The sequence below is a fragment of the Artemia sp. Qi Xiang Cuo genome, chromosome 4, assembly GCF_049724085.1.
Source record: "Artemia sp. Qi Xiang Cuo chromosome 4, ASM4972408v1, whole genome shotgun sequence".
Taxonomy (NCBI): domain Eukaryota; kingdom Metazoa; phylum Arthropoda; class Branchiopoda; order Anostraca; family Artemiidae; genus Artemia; species Artemia sp. Qi Xiang Cuo.
In genome coordinates this window covers 66,929,964-66,948,517 of record NC_142797.1, presented here as the reverse complement: position 1 = coordinate 66,948,517, position 18,554 = coordinate 66,929,964, and the positions used below count along the sequence as shown (strand labels likewise).

At 36.5% G+C, this 18,554-nt stretch overlaps 1 protein-coding gene across 1 annotated transcript in view; it reads right to left on the bottom strand.

Moving 5' to 3' along the window:
• The window catches only part of LOC148953347 (thymidine phosphorylase-like), a 112,960-nt gene extending 99,226 nt beyond the window's left edge, over positions 1 to 13,734 (bottom strand). Inside the window, exon 1 of the mRNA XM_089088501.1 lies at positions 13,595 to 13,734. Coding sequence (XP_088944627.1) covers positions 13,595 to 13,712 — 118 coding nt within the window. The 5' untranslated portion in view covers positions 13,713 to 13,734. The remainder of the gene's footprint in view (positions 1 to 13,594) is intronic.
• Positions 13,735 to 18,554: the final 4,820 nt, after the last annotated feature.

Sequence of the window (18,554 nt, the reverse complement as noted above, 5' to 3'; positions counted from 1 at the left end):
ACCGCCGCGGAGTAGGAGTGTGCCAAGAAGGTGTGGTCCAAGAGGGATTGTAAAAATGGGTGGGATTATTGTAGACTGTACTTGGCCAGTGATGTTTTAACTCTGTTGGATATAATCTGTAAGAACAAAGACCAGATCTATTCAGAGTTAGGGTTAGATATAGGATTTTATTTATAAACAACCAATTTTTTGTGGTATTTAATTTTAAAATTTTGCAGGTTGTAATTATTCATAATAACCTACGTTTATATGAACCTTTTTTTTTCTCTGTCATATAGGGTTGGGTATTATTTTCATGGGGACCGCATCTTATCAACAGATCAGAGTGGAAAAAATAGCAGCACCGGTGCAAAGTCAAATGCAGTGTTCTTGGACATGAACTCGTTGTACCCCTCGGCAATGTCACACTACTCTTTGCCGTGTGGGAACTATCAATGGCTTGAGAATCCTTGTGAGTTCCCTAACATTACCACCGTCAAGGACAACGGGCCACAATGATGGTTCTTTGAAGTTGACGGGCACAGTCCTCTGGTGCTTCACGACTCAGTCAAAGATTTTGTCTTTCCCTGTATCAATCGGCCCATGAGCAGGGACTCTCTGAGCCCCTACAGTCAGTCAGTGATCGGGGATATGGGGATGCATTGGACCCCCTATAAACAGAAACTGTTTTCTGATTTGGACCCTAAATAGAATATTGTTGTTAACCTTGTGCTTTTGCATTGGTTGTTGAACAACGGCTTCAAAATCCCCAAAATACATAGGGTCCCGCAGTTTAATCAGCGACCCTACTTGAAAACATTTATCGACACCTTTTCCGATAAACGCTCGAGGGAACATTCAAAGGTGGAAAAGAACATGTATAAGCTTATTCTAAATTCAGCGTTTGGCACAATGTGTGAAAGTGTTCGTAATAGATCTCGCTGCGATGTCGTGACTGACCCTCTAGAGTGTGCACGAATTATTGTCGATCTCAATCTAACATCATTCACGAGCATAGAGGCCGGCTTGGTTCTTTTACACAGATGAAAGCAAAATGTGGTACTCAACAAGAATATCGCATGTGGCCGTTCAGTACTGGAAATTTCTTAAAAGCTCCTTTTGTCGTTCTTATAAAATGTTTGCAAGATGCACTGGCCCCGGGAGGGGGAGATTCAAGTTTATTATGGTGATACAGAGTCTTTGCTGTTGAATGTAAATGGGACTGAATGGAATTTAATGGATGATTTGCTAAATGGGGAACAGATCAGCTCGTGGATCGATTTCACCAGCTGGACTCCATCACTATATCGTAAGTTAGTGAGAAGTCAAGCCCCTAACCAACTATGAATATTAAAATAGGAGACGGGGAGTAATTGGATATCCAGGGGGGGTGTTCCTAGGCTCCAAAGTTTAGTGCGCGGAAACACATAGTGGGGATGAAAAGCAGGCGTGTAAAGGGGTCCCTACAAATTTTTTAAAGAGCAATTTTAACAAGAGCGTGTACAGAGACTGTGTAGAAAGTAGCCTAGTGCCGAGAGCACAAGTGCTTGCAAGTCGCTCTCTACAATATAGAAATTATACTGTGAGAGTGGAGAAGAATGCAATGCCATGTATATCCGACAAGGTATATGTGCTCGAGAATGGTGTGACTGTCCTACCCCACGGCCACTATCGTACTTCAGACCGAGTTGAATGCATTGACTATCGCAATCAACTTGGTCTGGATAAATTAACCTAATCTGACTAACCACCACCACTCAACCTGTTCATAAATTAACTAATCCCAATCTCACTACCTTAACCACTAACCCAACCTCAACTAACCTAACCCATAGCAGTGACGACAACTATTCTTTTTCCACCGCCGCTCCCGGGGGGAGGGGGGTCCCTTCCCGCGGTCACCCAGGGGGGGGGGTCCCGCTCATGGCCAGCTGGCCGTCTGCCCCGCGGTCCCCGGGGGGGGAACACATCTTTAAATTCAACACGTTCACCTGTGCTGCGAGCAATTTCCAAGTGTGTGTGTATTTTCTGTTGTACAGAAAGTGTCAGGTATAGAAAAGTGTTTAAGTTGACAAAAAAAGTGATGTATAGAAAAGTGTTGTTGATGGACAAAAAAGTGTTTTTTATTGTACATAAAGTATTGTACAGAAAAGTGTTTTTTTTAGAGACAATAAGTGCTTATTTATAAAGTGTCATCATTGCCCCGTGTTCATGTTGAACAAATAGAGTTTTCATTTTGATCACCGGAGAAACTTCGCCAATTGTTCTTGTTGAACAAGTGTTATTATTATTTTTATCGTTATGCAGTTCATGTTGACTGCAAATATTTGTTTTCATGCAGTGTCGAAATAAATGCTGCCATGACATATTTTTTTTTTATTGTTGTTGTTCTTGAATAGATAGATCTATGGGGAAAATTACTACTTATGCATTGAGCACAAATGATTTACCGTTAGTAGCAGTCTGACTGCTATCCCCAACAGCAGCATGTATCAATTTAAAACACCATTCAGATCGTTTCTGGGTGGTCAGTCAATGTCGGGTATAACAACAGTTTTAACTATAATAGTTCAACATTGCGATAAAATGCTTTTGAAGAAGACGAAAAAAATCTGCTATTGCTGTAGTATTTGACAGGAGTCCTTTGATAAAATACAAACAAGTGCCCCAACCAGACCAAGACAATTCATCCGAGGACTTGATGTTTTCAATAGTATTGAATCGAACTCGTGGTTGATTATTGATGATTTGGCTGAATCCATTGAAAAGTTCTCACAGGAAATGCTACAACTGTTCACCGTTCACTCCCATCATGAACACATCTCCGTTACTCTAGTTCTACACAATCTGTTTCATCAGAACATATGTATGCGAACCCTTGCATTGAATTGCACCGTCTATATTATCTATCGAGTTGTGCGGGATTCTATCGCGCGCCTAAATAGCAAAAATCCGATATAACCCCGCGCCCCTCAAATTATGGTGTCCCCGGACACACACGCGACTATCAAGCCCAACGGTTACATTTTGGTGGATCTTAATCAGAGCACGCCCGAGGATCTACGTGTAGTCACCGACATTTTCAACAATGAAATTACAGTATATCTACCGGTGAACAGTAGAAATGATTATTAGTCACCATTATGACACTGAAGAAACCACACGAACAACGGCATCTGTTTTCCGTTTTAAGCACTTCAAAACCATTGCTTAGGAAGGCTATACTCAAACATGGGGTTGACAATGATTTCATCAATCTAATATCTGAACTTTGTTTAAATTTAACTGAGGGCAATGTTCAACTGCCATAAGGTGTTAGACAGCAGAAAACGCAACATCGTTCCACTTTCGGCGTATGGGATTTTAAAAAAAAGGGAACAAAAATAAAAAGAACACGGCTCCTTGTAGCAGGTAGTAGCTTTTTCACACTTTTACTCCGATAACTGCAGGACTTGTAAACAGTTTTCTCTAGTGTGAGAGAATGGTAAAACCCTATAAATTGACACCATTTGAACTTATCCTCTCGCCCATCAAACATTTTGAAGACAATCTAAGCAAATTCATTAACGATGAGAATATTGCCGACCACAAAAAACTAGTTTTACTTCAAGATGCATTGCGACGTCTGGAAAAAAATAGACCTTATCAGGAGAGACTTACCATCGTCACTGATCCCCCTAAACAGGAAACATCTCCTTAAGATTCTGCAGCACTGCAATCAAAGAAGAATGAATTAATTTAAATTGTATTGAAAATTTGAAACATATTGCCTTTGACATATCGATAACAGAGTAAAAGACTATTATCATATCTCATGTTGGAAACTGGTAATTAGGTTCAAGTCAAATGCGCAGGGAAGTGAATTATAGTTCAGAGAACGTGTTATAATCTAGTTGATTTAATTTGTGATATGGTGACGAATCGTAAAGGACTCTTATCCTTTGACGATAATCTATAAACCTTTCTGTATGTATCAAACTTTCCCAAAATTCTTATTGACAATAAACAAATTCTAAAGAAACTAAGAGAATATCCAACAACACCATTTAAAAAAGAAGAAGATTCAATATTTGAAGATACTAGCAGCAGCAGCAATGAATTTATAACATTTCTGGTTGCTAGTCAAAAGCGAAGACGAATTGATTCGCTCGTCAGTGTTCGAAAGGGGAGTGGACATTACACTACGTGTCTACACTCAAAATGGTTGAAGTTTTGAAAGGTGTCTATGAAAATATTGGCAAAGCGGGAAGTTTAAGTTCCCCCAAAATACTTTCCAAAGCTGTCTCCATCACCACCACATTAAAAAAAGCAAAAGAGTATCTAGAAAATGAGGCAAGTTAAAAACTGCATCATAATCACAGGCTTCGCAACAACCAACATCGACAAACTAAAGACTTTTCTACCCTGCATATAATACAAATGGATCTTCTAACTCTGGGCACACTTCAATGGCATCACAATGCACCCTACAAATATATTCTGGTGGCAATCAGTATCTTTAGTCGCTATGCCTATGCCATTCCACTGCGATCAAAGAGAGGTTTTGAAGTTGCTCGGGGTATTGAAAGTATTCTTGAACAGGATTCGTATAGAAAAATTCAATCGGATAGTGGCAGTGAATTTGTTAATCCCCATGTGCAAGAGTTTCTTTTGAAATATAATACACCACTTGATCATAGTCACAGCCCGATAAAGGTTGCATTGGCTGAACGATTAATAACAACTATTCGTATATTAATTTAAAGATTTTGAACATTTAAAAATACACCGGCTTTTATTCATTATTTATATAAAATCTTGTTTATTTATAATCAACGACCCCATCGATCTCTGTCCAACTCTACACCAACTGATGTTCACTACAATGAAAATACATTTGATACTTTTCTAAATCAATACTCCAAGGGTGAAAAAGAGAAAAAGAAGAAGAAGAAATTCAATGTTGGTGATACTGTTCAAATTAATAGAACCACCAATATTTTTGAAAAAGGGAATTATTTATGGAGCACTGAACTTTTTAAAGTGTCCAAAATTCTAGACACCAAACCCATAAATTATCGGTTGCAAGATAACAAAGATGACAAGATTCTCGGTTGTTTTTATGAATATGAACTGCAAAAACTTAGAAACACTAGCGAAATTTATCAACTTGATAAGATATTAAAGAGTCGTACACAACACGGTAAGAGACAGTTGCATGTTCGCTGGCTAGGATACAACTCGGATTTTGATTCTTGGGTCAGTGCTGAAGATATTAACAATGCCCAATGATTTCTATGTGACTTTCATGTCCAATATTTCGGATTCTCTCTACATTGACTTGAATAAAACATGGGATTTTTGGAAGAAACTCTCCCCCACCATCAAATACGAAGACAATAGAAAGTATGATGTGGCTCTTGTCGACTGTATTCTCAAAAATACCTACAACATCCTGAGAAAGGATCGTAAATATGAAATAAAAAATAGACCATATGATTGGCCGCCGCCACCAACAGGTGATCAAGAACAAATGCAAAAAATCAATTGGATGGATTATCCATATATTGAATTACCCTACGAGGAACTCACCTTTATGAATGATTTATGTCGTTCCATTAATAAAAGAATTTCCGCTCGTAAAAAAGGAGCTTTTTCTTTCAACTATTCAAAGGAGGAGGGTAAGATCTATATTAGTTCACCCATTGCCAGTTAAAAGTTTATTCTCAATGATAATCTAAAGGATGTTCTTGGATTTAAGCTCAATATGATCAATGATAAGAGTGCCGGAAACACTAATATCATTTTCTCTGACTACCAACCGGACTTCTCCAAGGCCACTTGTATATTTCTCTACGCTTCATTTGTGGACACATCTCGAGTTAGTAATTCAAATGTTCCCCTACTAAGAGCTCTTGAACGAAAAACTAATCAAGAGCATATTCACCACTTAAATATAAAGAATATTCAGTATATTCCCGTAAACAATTCCTAGTTGGAACTCTGTCAGTTAACATTAAGAACCGAATTGGGTGATCCCAGAGCAATTTCAAAAGTTTTGGCTCTGATGACATGCCATTTTGGACCCATCCTTCAAAAGCAAGGTTTTTAATAAAAAAGTGGAATTCATTTGTTCTGATATTGACTGCTAAATTTATACTCTTGTTCAAAGACCACAGGGCAATGAAATGGCCTACTACAACGGTCGCTTGTCAATGTCTGGTTCCGGTCTTGGCAGTTAGTTTGCTAAGCTATTTCGCTCTTCACTACCACCGGCTAAAAAATATCTTGTACCGACTGCGACAGATTTTGCATTCTCAACGCTATACAATTAGCGCTCTGGCAAGGACTTAAAAAAAAGTGCTTCGGAAAATCTTAGGTCCATTGTGAGAACCCTTGGTGAGAAATTTAAACAAAATGGTAGAAGCTTAAAAATGTCAAGAAACAATGCATCCCTAATCAGTCTCCACTCAGGTCGGAAACGAAAGACATCACCCCTCTAGTCAAAAATAAGAAGGAAAAAGCCGACGAGTGCTGTAAACAGTAGAAGAAGAAGTCCCAGGAAGAAAATTGTTAGATCGAAACTAGATTTCTTCTCCTAAAAATGTCCTACCTACCACATAAGGATTCTCAACCTTAAATCACCGCCTAATTGAATCTATTCAATGCTGAAAATGTTGATGTGAGTGTCAAGCATGGATACTATGAACAATTTTATCCACAACAACCCCTCTCCGATAATATCCACTTTCAAATTTATTCTAATGAAGACTACTTTATGGACATGTCTTCAACATTTATAGATTTGCAAATGAAAGTCTATAAATCCGATAATACAATGCCGATTCGGGGCGATGGAATATCCTATGAAAATTGTATATTACATAATTTATTTCGTCAAATTAGTGTCCATATCAATGGCACACTGGTGAGCAAAAGCAACAATCTCCCAAAGTATACAAGCTACATTCAGTTCATATTGATGACACCCAGGTCATACAAGGAATTGAGAGGCACCTCCAATGGTTATTAATATAGTAATAATACTGATAGTACAAATGCACTTAAAAATGCTGCAACAAGTCAGTTGCATATAGTTTGAAAAGTATGTCATGAAATATTTAATATACCCCAATTGATGCCGCCCAATGTTAAAGTGGATATAAAACTATCGATTGCACCCTCCAATTTCATATTGAGAAAGGAGCTTGCTGCCAATCTTGAAGTAAGTCTCTCCCTCACCTCGGCAATACTTCATATCCGCAAACAACAGGTTATGAATTCTGTTGCTTTGGCCGTGGAAAAACTGAGAGCCAATGGCAACAATATTAAACTACTTGTTCCACATACAATCACCAATCAGCGTCATATTGCAATGGTCTCACGCACCTTCACCGATTCATCATTTGTCAATGGTGAAATCCCGTCAAAATTGGCTTTGGCATTTGTAAAAAGCTCCAGTGCAATAGGATCATGGACTGAATGCCCACATAAATTCGAGATGTTTGGACTTTCATCTTTTGCGTGCAAAGTAAATGGCATCCCACTCTACAATCTATCTTTTGATAAATCCTATAGATCATTGTACGAGTTGACCATGCAAACCCTAGATCATGACTCTCAACTATTTGAAAATGGTAAAACCGAAGATATGTTTGCTAAAACACACGGTATCATTGTACTGGATTTGTCTGGTACACAGGGTATGAGTATAGTACGTACGGAGAGTGTGCGTTTAGAGTGTACAATTACCAACCAATTGGCTGAGAGTATTGCCCTAATCTCACTAAATCAATATGAAAACTATTGTGAAATCACTCCGGACGGCAGTGTTCTACTAGACTTGGAGCCATGAACACCAGTCAAATAATCAATGTATTTAATATGAACCCCTACATGTCCCAGTACAAATCCTATTGTCTGCCCTCGGACTTTCTTGGAAAAATTCAAAGTGTCAACAATACCTTGATTATTGTTAATAGCAGTCCGTCGACCGTTCTACGGGTCATTGGCTGTGCATCTTTCAAACAATGAAGACGATTGAATTTTTTGATCCTCTTGGTCTACCATATACATTCTACACACCTCACATCAGCAACTTTATTGAGAGCAGGGGGAAAACTATTATTCAAAATCAGAAGAGGGTGCAGGATCTAACGACTAAAAGCTGTGGCTTCCATGCACTACTATATTTTGTGTTCCGATGTCGTGGCTATACTTACAAGCAGTTTCTCCACATTTTTGTTAACAATCCACGTCTGAATGACTTTCTAGTGGAAAATATCTTCTCAGACCTATATACTATTGATTTCAGTGCCCTAAGAGTAAAGTGCTTAAAAAATGTTTGTGAATTTGTTTATTAATAAAATGCATATATATACAACAATGTCTGTAAATCTACACTTTGGATTTCTTCATCTTCAATGTATAGGCAACTGTCGTGAACCACTAATGTCGATAAATCATTTGGATTCACTGTATATTGATCTTGATTGACTGCAAAGTCAGGGTCACATTTTCTACAGTACAATGTAACTTCACTCTTGTCATATCGTTTTTTATAGTCTGCTACACTATGTACATTCATATCATTAGATCTCATATCGGTAGTCTTGATAATTGAAGCAACAACACAAGCTGTGATTTCAAGCTGGCACTCACATACCGTCACAGCCAAATAAAATCAATGTGTTTCTATTCATAGTGGATATCATCATCACAGTTAGGACGCAGGCAACAAAGTGTCTTGTTCTCATAAAGGTTTAATCGCATGTAAGATTTTTTCTCCCGGAACAAACTAAAAACACGACGATACTAATCTCATATCAATAAACTAAAATTACATTTAAGGTTATTTCTAATCACAGCGGGGTACGTATTCTCCTAATGATCACACTTATCATTGTGACAATTAGAGCACAGATGCCCTCTAGGATGAGAGTCACACACCTCCTCAAGACATGAATTACATCCTTTAATTTGTACTGCATAGCCTCTATGTAATTTACAAGGTTTACATAATTTACACATTTCACTATAGTCATCAATAATTGTACAAGTCTCACATTGATTCCAACTGCCAAGAGTATACACGCAAAATAGACATATATGGAAAATTTTTTGGTTTCCAATTTCAACTCTTTCAGTTCTAAAACGAAACTGATCATCTTCGATCGATAAATTCAACGTGAGAGAAATGGTGGGAGAGAGGAGTAACCCTTCAACATTACCTTTTTCGAATGATGGGGGGATCTATCTACATTGAACCCATTGACAATATTTTCAAAAGTATATCCACAATATGATTCTGCTTTGTTTCAATTAATATATCAATAAAATGACTATAAGCATTCGAGTCACATTTTAAAAGTTTCATACAATAGTCCAATGGGGGAGAATCACTCCTCATTATATTGTCAAGTGTTCCCCGACAAGAGAATATCCCGCGTTTAAGAGATAACTCGAGAAAATCATAATACAAAATCAAATGTTTTTCCATAAACACTAGATTTTATATAATTCTCTCTTTCTCAAATTTATTCATTTTTCAATCCTTTCACTCTAACTGCTGACTCTAGACTGAGCCTGATTCGTTAGCCACATAACCAGAAAAGAAAGAGAACATTTTTGATTTCTAGAAAATTTTATTGAATAATTACAACAATATCAATAATATAGCGCATGTAAAATTAGCGATACTGTTTATTGTCTTCAATATGTTTCACCAATGCACTTACAGCACATTGAAGTCTATTCACACGTGCTATATCAACTTTAGCGGCGAAACATAATTGATCCTCCATTTTAAATTTGATCATGGATATCACATATCTTGCATATACTGCATCCCATTCCAGACAAAGACGTGATCCTTTCGTGATTTCCACCGCAATGTTTGGTGCTCTTGTACTATTATCATCAACTCCACTATCAACTTCTAATAGGGTAAACATTCCACTCATCGCCATCAACACAAATATATATCCAAATGTGTAAAGTCAAACTGTTCTTCTTCTTCTCACTCCTTTGAATTCTATTCACAGACTAATAAAACTATAGCAAAAATCCCTTCCTTATATTCACTCCGCCGCTAATATGTAACCAAAGCTCTCTGATTGCCTGAGAAGGAAACACGTGATCTAACTGTTTCCGGGAAACACATAACATTTGGCTTGAACAACAACATCAAATACTATTTTGGATCATCCATAAAACACACATGAAAAACATCAAATAAAACGAACAACACACATAACCATCCATGAAAACAGACATAAATGTGAGAAAGTTCCTGTTTTTCATATTCTCACTGACAAAAACCGTAAAGCAACCATAATTTGATGTTGACATCCGAGAAAACATCCAATAAATCGAACAACACACATAACCATCCATGAAAACAACCATAAATGTGACAAAGTTCCTGTTTTTTCAAGTGAGAAAATTCCTGTTTTTTCATTCTCACTGAGAAAACCATAAACCACGTGGTCATGTCACGATTCAATAAGGCCATTCTACTAAGTGTAACCTTTTTCTCTTCTATGGATGAATTTAGAATAGAACTTGAACTTTTTTTTCTCTTCTTTGGATAAATTCAGAACAGAACATAACTTTTTTTGTCTTGTAAGAATTGTTTTTGATGTAAGAAGTATTAATCTTTTTTTATTTGTTTTTTATTTTATACTTTTTTTAATTTTAACTCTTTTTTGTCCTTTTTCATTTTTAAATTTGGTTCTATTTTTCGTTATTATTTTTTCAAATTGAAATGATACTAAAATTCTTTTTTCAACGTCTTTTAATTTAATATATTTAAAATTTCGCTTTATATTCACTCAGTGTAGAAAACTTATGAAAATGTAAACTGATTTCATTCTACCTGGATAAAAATGTATTCATAGAATTGTCATGAAGTTAGAGAATGTTAAGCATGAACCGGCTGGTAAATGATACTAAGGTGTATCCTTTGTATTTATAGGAAATCTGGTAAACCAGTAATTTCGTATGCATAGGAATATGCAAATGAGGTGTACCGCTTGTATCTATAGCAAATCTGGTGCTAGGGAGGGTCATGAACGGATCTGGTTGCTAAGTAAACCAGATATGCAAATCATGTACTCATGGGCACTGTTGACGTCATACTACTTACCTACCATCAATGGCAGAGATGAAAAAGACTAGCCAACTCTCATATTGATTCTATTGCGTGGTTAACCAGAGGTGTTTAAAATTATTTTACATGTCCCTTGAGGTTCAGGCGGTTAGAGCGCGATAAAGGCGGTTAAAAGGCACTTGCAGCGATAAATATTAGGATCTACTGCTTAAGAAAAGGCAAAGTGTTACGCTATCTATTTTATTAGATGTTTTCGAGCAGTTACTTTTGAGCATCTTTTTTTGAATTTTGCATTAAATAGCATTAAATAAATTGGAGAGGAAAACAAAATCTGGAAACAAGATGGTTTTTAGAAGTCCTCATATGGTCTGAAAAACTCAAGTACAAGGGAGTTGGTCTTATTTAAATATGTACCTACACTAAGAATGCATAGAATATTTTTGCTAAGCATAAACGGATGAAATTGCCTAATGAGCTATTTACAGGAAGGGTGTGCGATAGCACAGGGCGTCTGGCCCCCAGCTTCCGATTGAACTTCCTGACTGAAGAACCATAAAATGGAAATCAGCACTTCCAGTTAGAACAAGGAAGTCTAGTACCGTTTCTTTTTCTAGTAACCTTTTTTTTTCTTTTTAATAGACTATTTCAAAAAAAAATTAAACCGAAGGAAGTTATTTATACCTTAGCGAATAGCGAACTATCGCTATAGACTAAACACTTTGAACGTCATCCGGAAATTCAAAATAGCTGCCATGTTTTCTTGTATGAATTAAAAATTCGGAGATCACACAGTAAACGGAAACCAAGCGAGGTTGACCTATGTTGACAAAAAGAGCGTCTCTAGAATACCTTGAATTTCTACTGTCTCGCTCACATGTGAGTTTAGCTGGACCTACAGTTTCCACCCATTCTTATTTCGAACCGATAAAAGGAAGCAAATTACGATTGGTCGATAAGGGTTATGTCATAACATTGATGTCTAGTTGAAAAAGCATGTGAATTGGGCCTAAGAATTTAATTTCTTCTCATTTTAATATCAAATTTATTTACTTTAATTTTGGGCCTTTTATGTCCTGGTCAACCTTATTAATACTAGCTTCGAAAACATTTCTCCACATATAAGGCTGTTTCATTTAATTCTGTCCCCTCTCATGAAGTTCCTACTTCCTTTTCTTCTTTTCCTACGAACCGAGAGAACAAATAAAAACATTAATTACAAGCACTTTATTTGCTATATAAAAAATACTGATGCTTCAAGTAAAATAATTCCGATACAACTCACTCTCTTTTTGAAGAAACATATACTTCAAATTTCATTACTTTTTTCATTACTTTGTACTTTGTACAAACTAAGTTTTGTTTGTCTCAATTAAGCTGTGAACGAATCATTTACAAATCAAAATCAGACAAATACGAAGGGGATAAGATGGGATCTTGGTCAACCAGCAATATAACAAAGGTAAATTTTGACGATCTATAAAATACAGGAATTAGTCTCAACCAAGGCCGTATCCAGGAGGGTAGGGGGTTCCCTAGGAATGCTGACTCGTAAAAAGGTAACAAAAATGAACATCCATAATATGCAAAAATGAATAAACATATTTTTGATGCGTTTTTTAGAGTTTTTTTTTGTTAAACCCACCAAAAAATTTTCTTTTGTAAACCACCCCCTGCCCCGAAAAAACCCTAAATACGGCCCTGGTCTCAACTAAAATGGAAACAAGATAATTATAAATATAGATCAGGCATTTAAGAAGGGAAAAAGCTGAAAGACAATATAAAGTTTCTGATCTAGGTATAGAATTATAGGCGATATCGTCTAGATATAGATGATACAGATTTTCGAGAATGAACCGTGCCGGGTCGAACAGATTAAATGCCTAGTCAACCAGCTTCTAGACGCTATGGATATACGTTTTTTCAATTTGGGATTTTGGTTGGCTATGGAGACGACCAATATGCTCTCTGATCGCTAATAAAACGCAGTTTGTGTGTAACTGGTCGACAGGCTTTTTTATTCAGACTAAATTTTGGTAATCTACGATGTCTAGGAAGTGGTCTCAACTTAGATGTGGATAAATATTTCAACCATGCAGCGAAGTCACCTAAATATCATAACGAAGGAAAGGAATAAATTATTATTTTCGGATGAGTTAGGAACAGTATCCCTGATTATAGAAACTTTTTCGGCATTAGAATCTAGACTGTCTGATTTATTTTTTGCCTTTTTGGTCCGTCGAGCCAAAATTTCAAAATTTTATGAGAAGCCTTGTACTCACTTAATTTCCCTTTTTCATATAATTAATTTTTTCTTGGGTCGTGAAACGTCTTCCCTTCCTCCGGAATTAATCCTGCATGCAGGTCTGAGTAGAGAAGCCACATAAACAATGATTTCCCCATATTTTCGCGCGGTTTACTTTTTCTATGGTTTTAACACACTTTTTCTTCCCTTTTATTAATTCCTGTGTACTATTTAGGTTAAGTGTTTGTTCTAGTCAATGGAAAATTTGAATGAGAGAAGCTTACCAACTTGAGCATCATCGGCACCATTACTAACAACTTGCTGCACAAAAAATTCAATATCTTTTTGATTTAACTCTAATTTGTCTCTTTTCTTTTGAATTGTGTCTGGTATGCTTAACATCTTTACAACATCTCCTCAATTGCAAAGAAACGCAGTAACAATGTTACAAAACCTGTTCTTGTCTACTTTTTTATTTTATTGAAGGTAATGGTAGACCGTTCTCTCATTTTCAAATATTAAGCAGGTAAAAATGTAGTTTTCATTTCCATATTTGATTAGGAGTAACGCAGTAGATCTGCGGTTATTGAAAAGGTGGTACGCTATACAACAAATATTAAGGAGAGCAGGATAAACTCAAAAATGCGTTTTGAAATTTTTATTAGAGTACCAAGGACACCAAAACAAAACATTTTGTCTTCTGAAATGATCCCGGGTCTAATCACACCTGATAATCAAGATTTTCTAAGATTTTTCTTTAACTCATTTCAAAATTATGCAATTTCCAGATAAAATCAACTTTTCGTCAATGTTGCCACACTGAGCTGCGAAAACAAATAAGCAACAAATTGATTCGTTAAATCTGACAGTACTTACCGTCCGTAGAACTTCAAACATTAACAATCTGTTGACTATCATAATAACACCTTCAAAGGAAATATGCAACTTCTTCAGCTAGTCGATGCTAATTTTAGACTATTTTGTTGATTTTCCATCCCCTTTCTTTTTCTAAAATTTACTACCCGCTACCCGCTACTACAAAGAATTGCATAAATCCATATTAAAACGTTTCTTCATAAATAACTGAATACTAAATTTTCCTGATTACAGATGATAAATAGTTTTATTGATATTTCCCTTTACCAATTCAAAGAATAAGATTTCATTTTCACTTTCCTTGGTACTTAAACAGTTATTAATAACAAACCCAATACACAGCTTTACCGATTATCATCACTATTTTTTTTATCAAAAGCACCTATTTCCAAGTTTCATTCTGACAAAGAAAAGAGAAAACGATACATTTTTGAAAACAGAAGAATTTCCAAATATCTAAGGAAATAATCTGCTATTGTTACTCCCACTACCAACACACAGCAGTACCAAACCGACTAAACACTAAGCTTCTGCACTACCACGTACGCTCACCCTCCGTCCGAATCCAATCGAAGCTTCAATCTTTGAATCACGTCCATCTGGTTCCAATTTTCTTCAATGTATTAAACCTATCTAAATTCTCATGTTCATTAAACTTTGTTAAAAGGCCACTCCCAAGTCCCAATTTCGACTCTACTACGCTACTACTAATGGTAACTCACTGCAGCACCAAGCCCCCTGAGCCTAAATCAGCTGTGCACGATATTTTGCTATCCCAACCTACTAAAAGCTTCACTCTTTACCTCCTCCTGTGAATGTCCATCTCCATTTAAATCTTCTTATGATCTTTTCCCACCCCGTTTGAAGACGACATTCTTTTCGTTTGGACGTTGATGGGAGGCCAAAAAACAATTAGTAGCAATCTGTATTTCTTCATCCATAAACCAAGGCCTAGCCATCCCAGTCTTTCTTTTATTATAGTTCTTGAGAACGGGATTGAACCAACCTTTCCATGCACCTTACTGCTTGATATGCAGTCACAAGAAAAAAGCCCTAAAACTGCCCTTAGACAAATCCTTTGGGGAACATTATTTTAAAAAATCCTCCTCAACGTTATGAAGCACGCACGCTTTAAAGCAGTACTTGACCGTTATCATGACCGTAGCTTCAAATATTGTAATCTTAGTTTGCAAATTTTTTAAAAAGTTAATTGCAAAAGTTAATTCGTAAGTTACGTATATTTATTACTAATAAAAACGTTCGTAAATAAAATAAACAAGTTTCGAGAAAGCCATTTAACCAAATATAAGTAAAATTAATATGCAAATTTTGTTTTAATTATTCATGTACGGTGAGCCAAAAACAAAACCTGCATTAATTCAAAAACGGTCAAAAATTAAATAAAAAAAACAAGTAGGCTAATTATTATTAAATAAGATAAACGATCATAATTTCGAGATAGCCATTTTGTTATGCGTAATGGATTTCCAGATAGAAAATATGTTTTTGAGGAGGACACTCCCCCACAAACCTCGTGGCAAGGGTTTTAAGTTACGCCCAGAGGGCATATAAGAACGATGTTGGACCAATGTACTATGTATTATTTTTTCCTTTAGAGCAGGGCACTTCATATGGAAGGGGTCGTCGTAGAAACTTCAAAAGGGCCTCATTCGGTTGGAAATTGAGAGTTTGAGTGCCTTTAATAGTCGAAAGTGATTGGAGGGCAACTAGCCCCCGCCAGCCCATCAATCCCCCAAACACATCCAATCAAAATTTTGAGATAGCCATTTCGTTCAGCGTAGTTGATTTCCTGATAGAAAATATGTTTTGAGGAGGACACTCCCCCACAACCCTCAGGGCAAGGGTTTTAAGTTATGCCCCGGGGCCATATAAGATTTTTATTGGTTATTGGGAAGTATACAGACGTTTTCAGGCTGATTTTTTTCTGGTAGGTGGGGGGGACGGAGGTGGGTTATATGGGAGGATCTTTCCATGAAGGAATTTTCATGGGGGAAGGAAATTGCTATAAAGGGGGCGCCGGATTTCGCAGCACTATAAAAGAAAAAGATCAGAAACTAAATAAAAAAACAAGTTTTTCAACTGAAAGTAAGGAGCAACATCAAAACTTAAAATGAACAGAAAATATTACGTATATGATTGGGTTCACCCCCCAGTCAATACCTCGCTCTTTAAGCCAAAGATTTTTTAGTACTTTCATAAGAGCTATTTACTCTAATTAACGGCCTTTGTGATTAAGAGGTCATTTTTAAAGAATTGGAACAAAAATCGAACTTTAGCTTAAAGAGCAAGGTATTGACTAGGGGGCGAATCCCCTAGTATACGTATTAAAAATCTATAAATATAAAAGTTCGTTATGTAAGTTAATTCATAAGTTACGTATATTTATTATTAGTAAAAACGTTCGTAAATAAAATTAACCAACTATCGAAAAAGCCATTTAACCAAAAAAAAGTTAAATTAATATTCAAATTTTGTTTTAATTATTCATGTAAGGTGAGGCAAAATCAAAACCTGCATTAATTCTAAAACGTTCAAAAATTGAATAAAAAAAGTATTATCATTAAATAAAATAAACGATCATAATTTCGAGATAGCCATTTTGTTCAGCGCAGTTGATTTCCAGATAGAATATATGTTTTTGAGGAGGACACTCCCCCACACAACCCTCGGGGCAAGGGTTTTAAGTTATGTCCTGAGGGCATATAAGAACGTTGTTGGCACAATGTACTATGTATTATTTTTTTCCTTTAGAGCAGGGCACTTCATATGGAAGGGGTCGTCGTAAAAACTTCAAAAGGGGCTCATTCGGTTGGAAATTGAGAGTTCGAGTGCCCTTTTTAACAGTGATTGGAGGGCAACAGGCTCCCCCCAGCCCAATATTCCCCCAAACACTTCGAATCAAAATTTTGAGATAGCCATTTTGTTCAGAATAGTTGATATCCAGATAGAAAATATGTTTTTGAGGAGCACACTCCCCCAAAACCCTCAGGACACGGGTTTTAAGTTATGCCCTGGGGGCATATAAGGTTTTTATTGGTTATTGGGAAGTATACAGACGTTTTCAGGAATATTTTTTCTAGTAGATGGGGGAGGGGGGTCGGAGGTGGGTTATATGGGAGGATCTTTCCATGAAGGAAGTTTTCATGGGGGAAGGGACATTGCTATGAAGGGGGCGCCAGATTTCGCAGCACTATTAAAGAAAAAAATCAGAAATTAAATAAAAAAACAGGTTTTTCAATTGAAAGCAAGGAGCAACATCAAAACTTAAAATGAACAGAAAATGTTAAGTATATGATTGGGTTCACCCCCAAGTCAATACCTCGCTCTTTAAGCCAAAGATTTTTTAGTACTTTCATAAGAGCTATTTATTCCAATTAACGGCCTTTGTGATTAAGAGGTCATTTTTAAAGAATTGGAACAAAATTCGAACTTTAGCTTAAAGAGCAAGGTATTGACAAGGGGGCGAACCCCCTAATATACGTATTAAAAATCTATAAATATAAAAGTTCGTTACGTAAGTTAATTCAAAAACTAAATAAAAAAAACAAGTATTATTATTAAATAAAATAAACGATCATAATTTCGAGATAGCCATTTTGTTCAGCGTAATTGATTTCCAGATAGAAAATATATTTTGAGGAGGATACTCCCCCACAACCCTCGGGGCAGGGGTTTGAAGTTATAACCTGAGGGCATATAAGAACGATGTTGGCACAATGTACTATGTATTATTTTTTTCCTTTAGAGGAGTGGACTTCATATGGAAGGGGTTGTCGTAGAAACTTCAAAAGGGGCTAATTCGGTTGGGAGAGTTAGAGTGCCCTTTTTAATAGTCGAAAGTGATTGGAGGGAAACTAGCCCCCCCCCCAGCCCATCATTCCCCAACACATCCAATCAAAATTTTGAGATAGCTATTTTGTCCAGCGTAGTTGATTTCCTGATAGAAAATATATTTTTGAGGAGGACACTCCCCCACAACCCTCAGGACAAGGGTTTTAAGTTATGCCCTGGGGCCATATAAGGTTTTTATTGGTTATTGGGAAGTATACAGACGTTTTCGGGGATATTTTTTCTGGTAGGTGGGGGGGGGGTGGGAGGTGGGTTATATGGGAGGATCTTTCCATGAAGGGAGTTTTCATGGGGGAAGGGACATTGCTATGAAGGGGGCGCCGGATTTCGCAGCACTATTAAAGAAAAAGATCAGAAATTAAATAAAAAACAAGTTTTTCAACTAAAAGTAAGGAGCAATATCAAAACTTAAAATGAATAGAAAATATTAAGTATAAGATTGGGTTCACCCCCAAGTCAATACCTCGCTCTTTAAGCCAAAGATTTTTTAGTACTTTC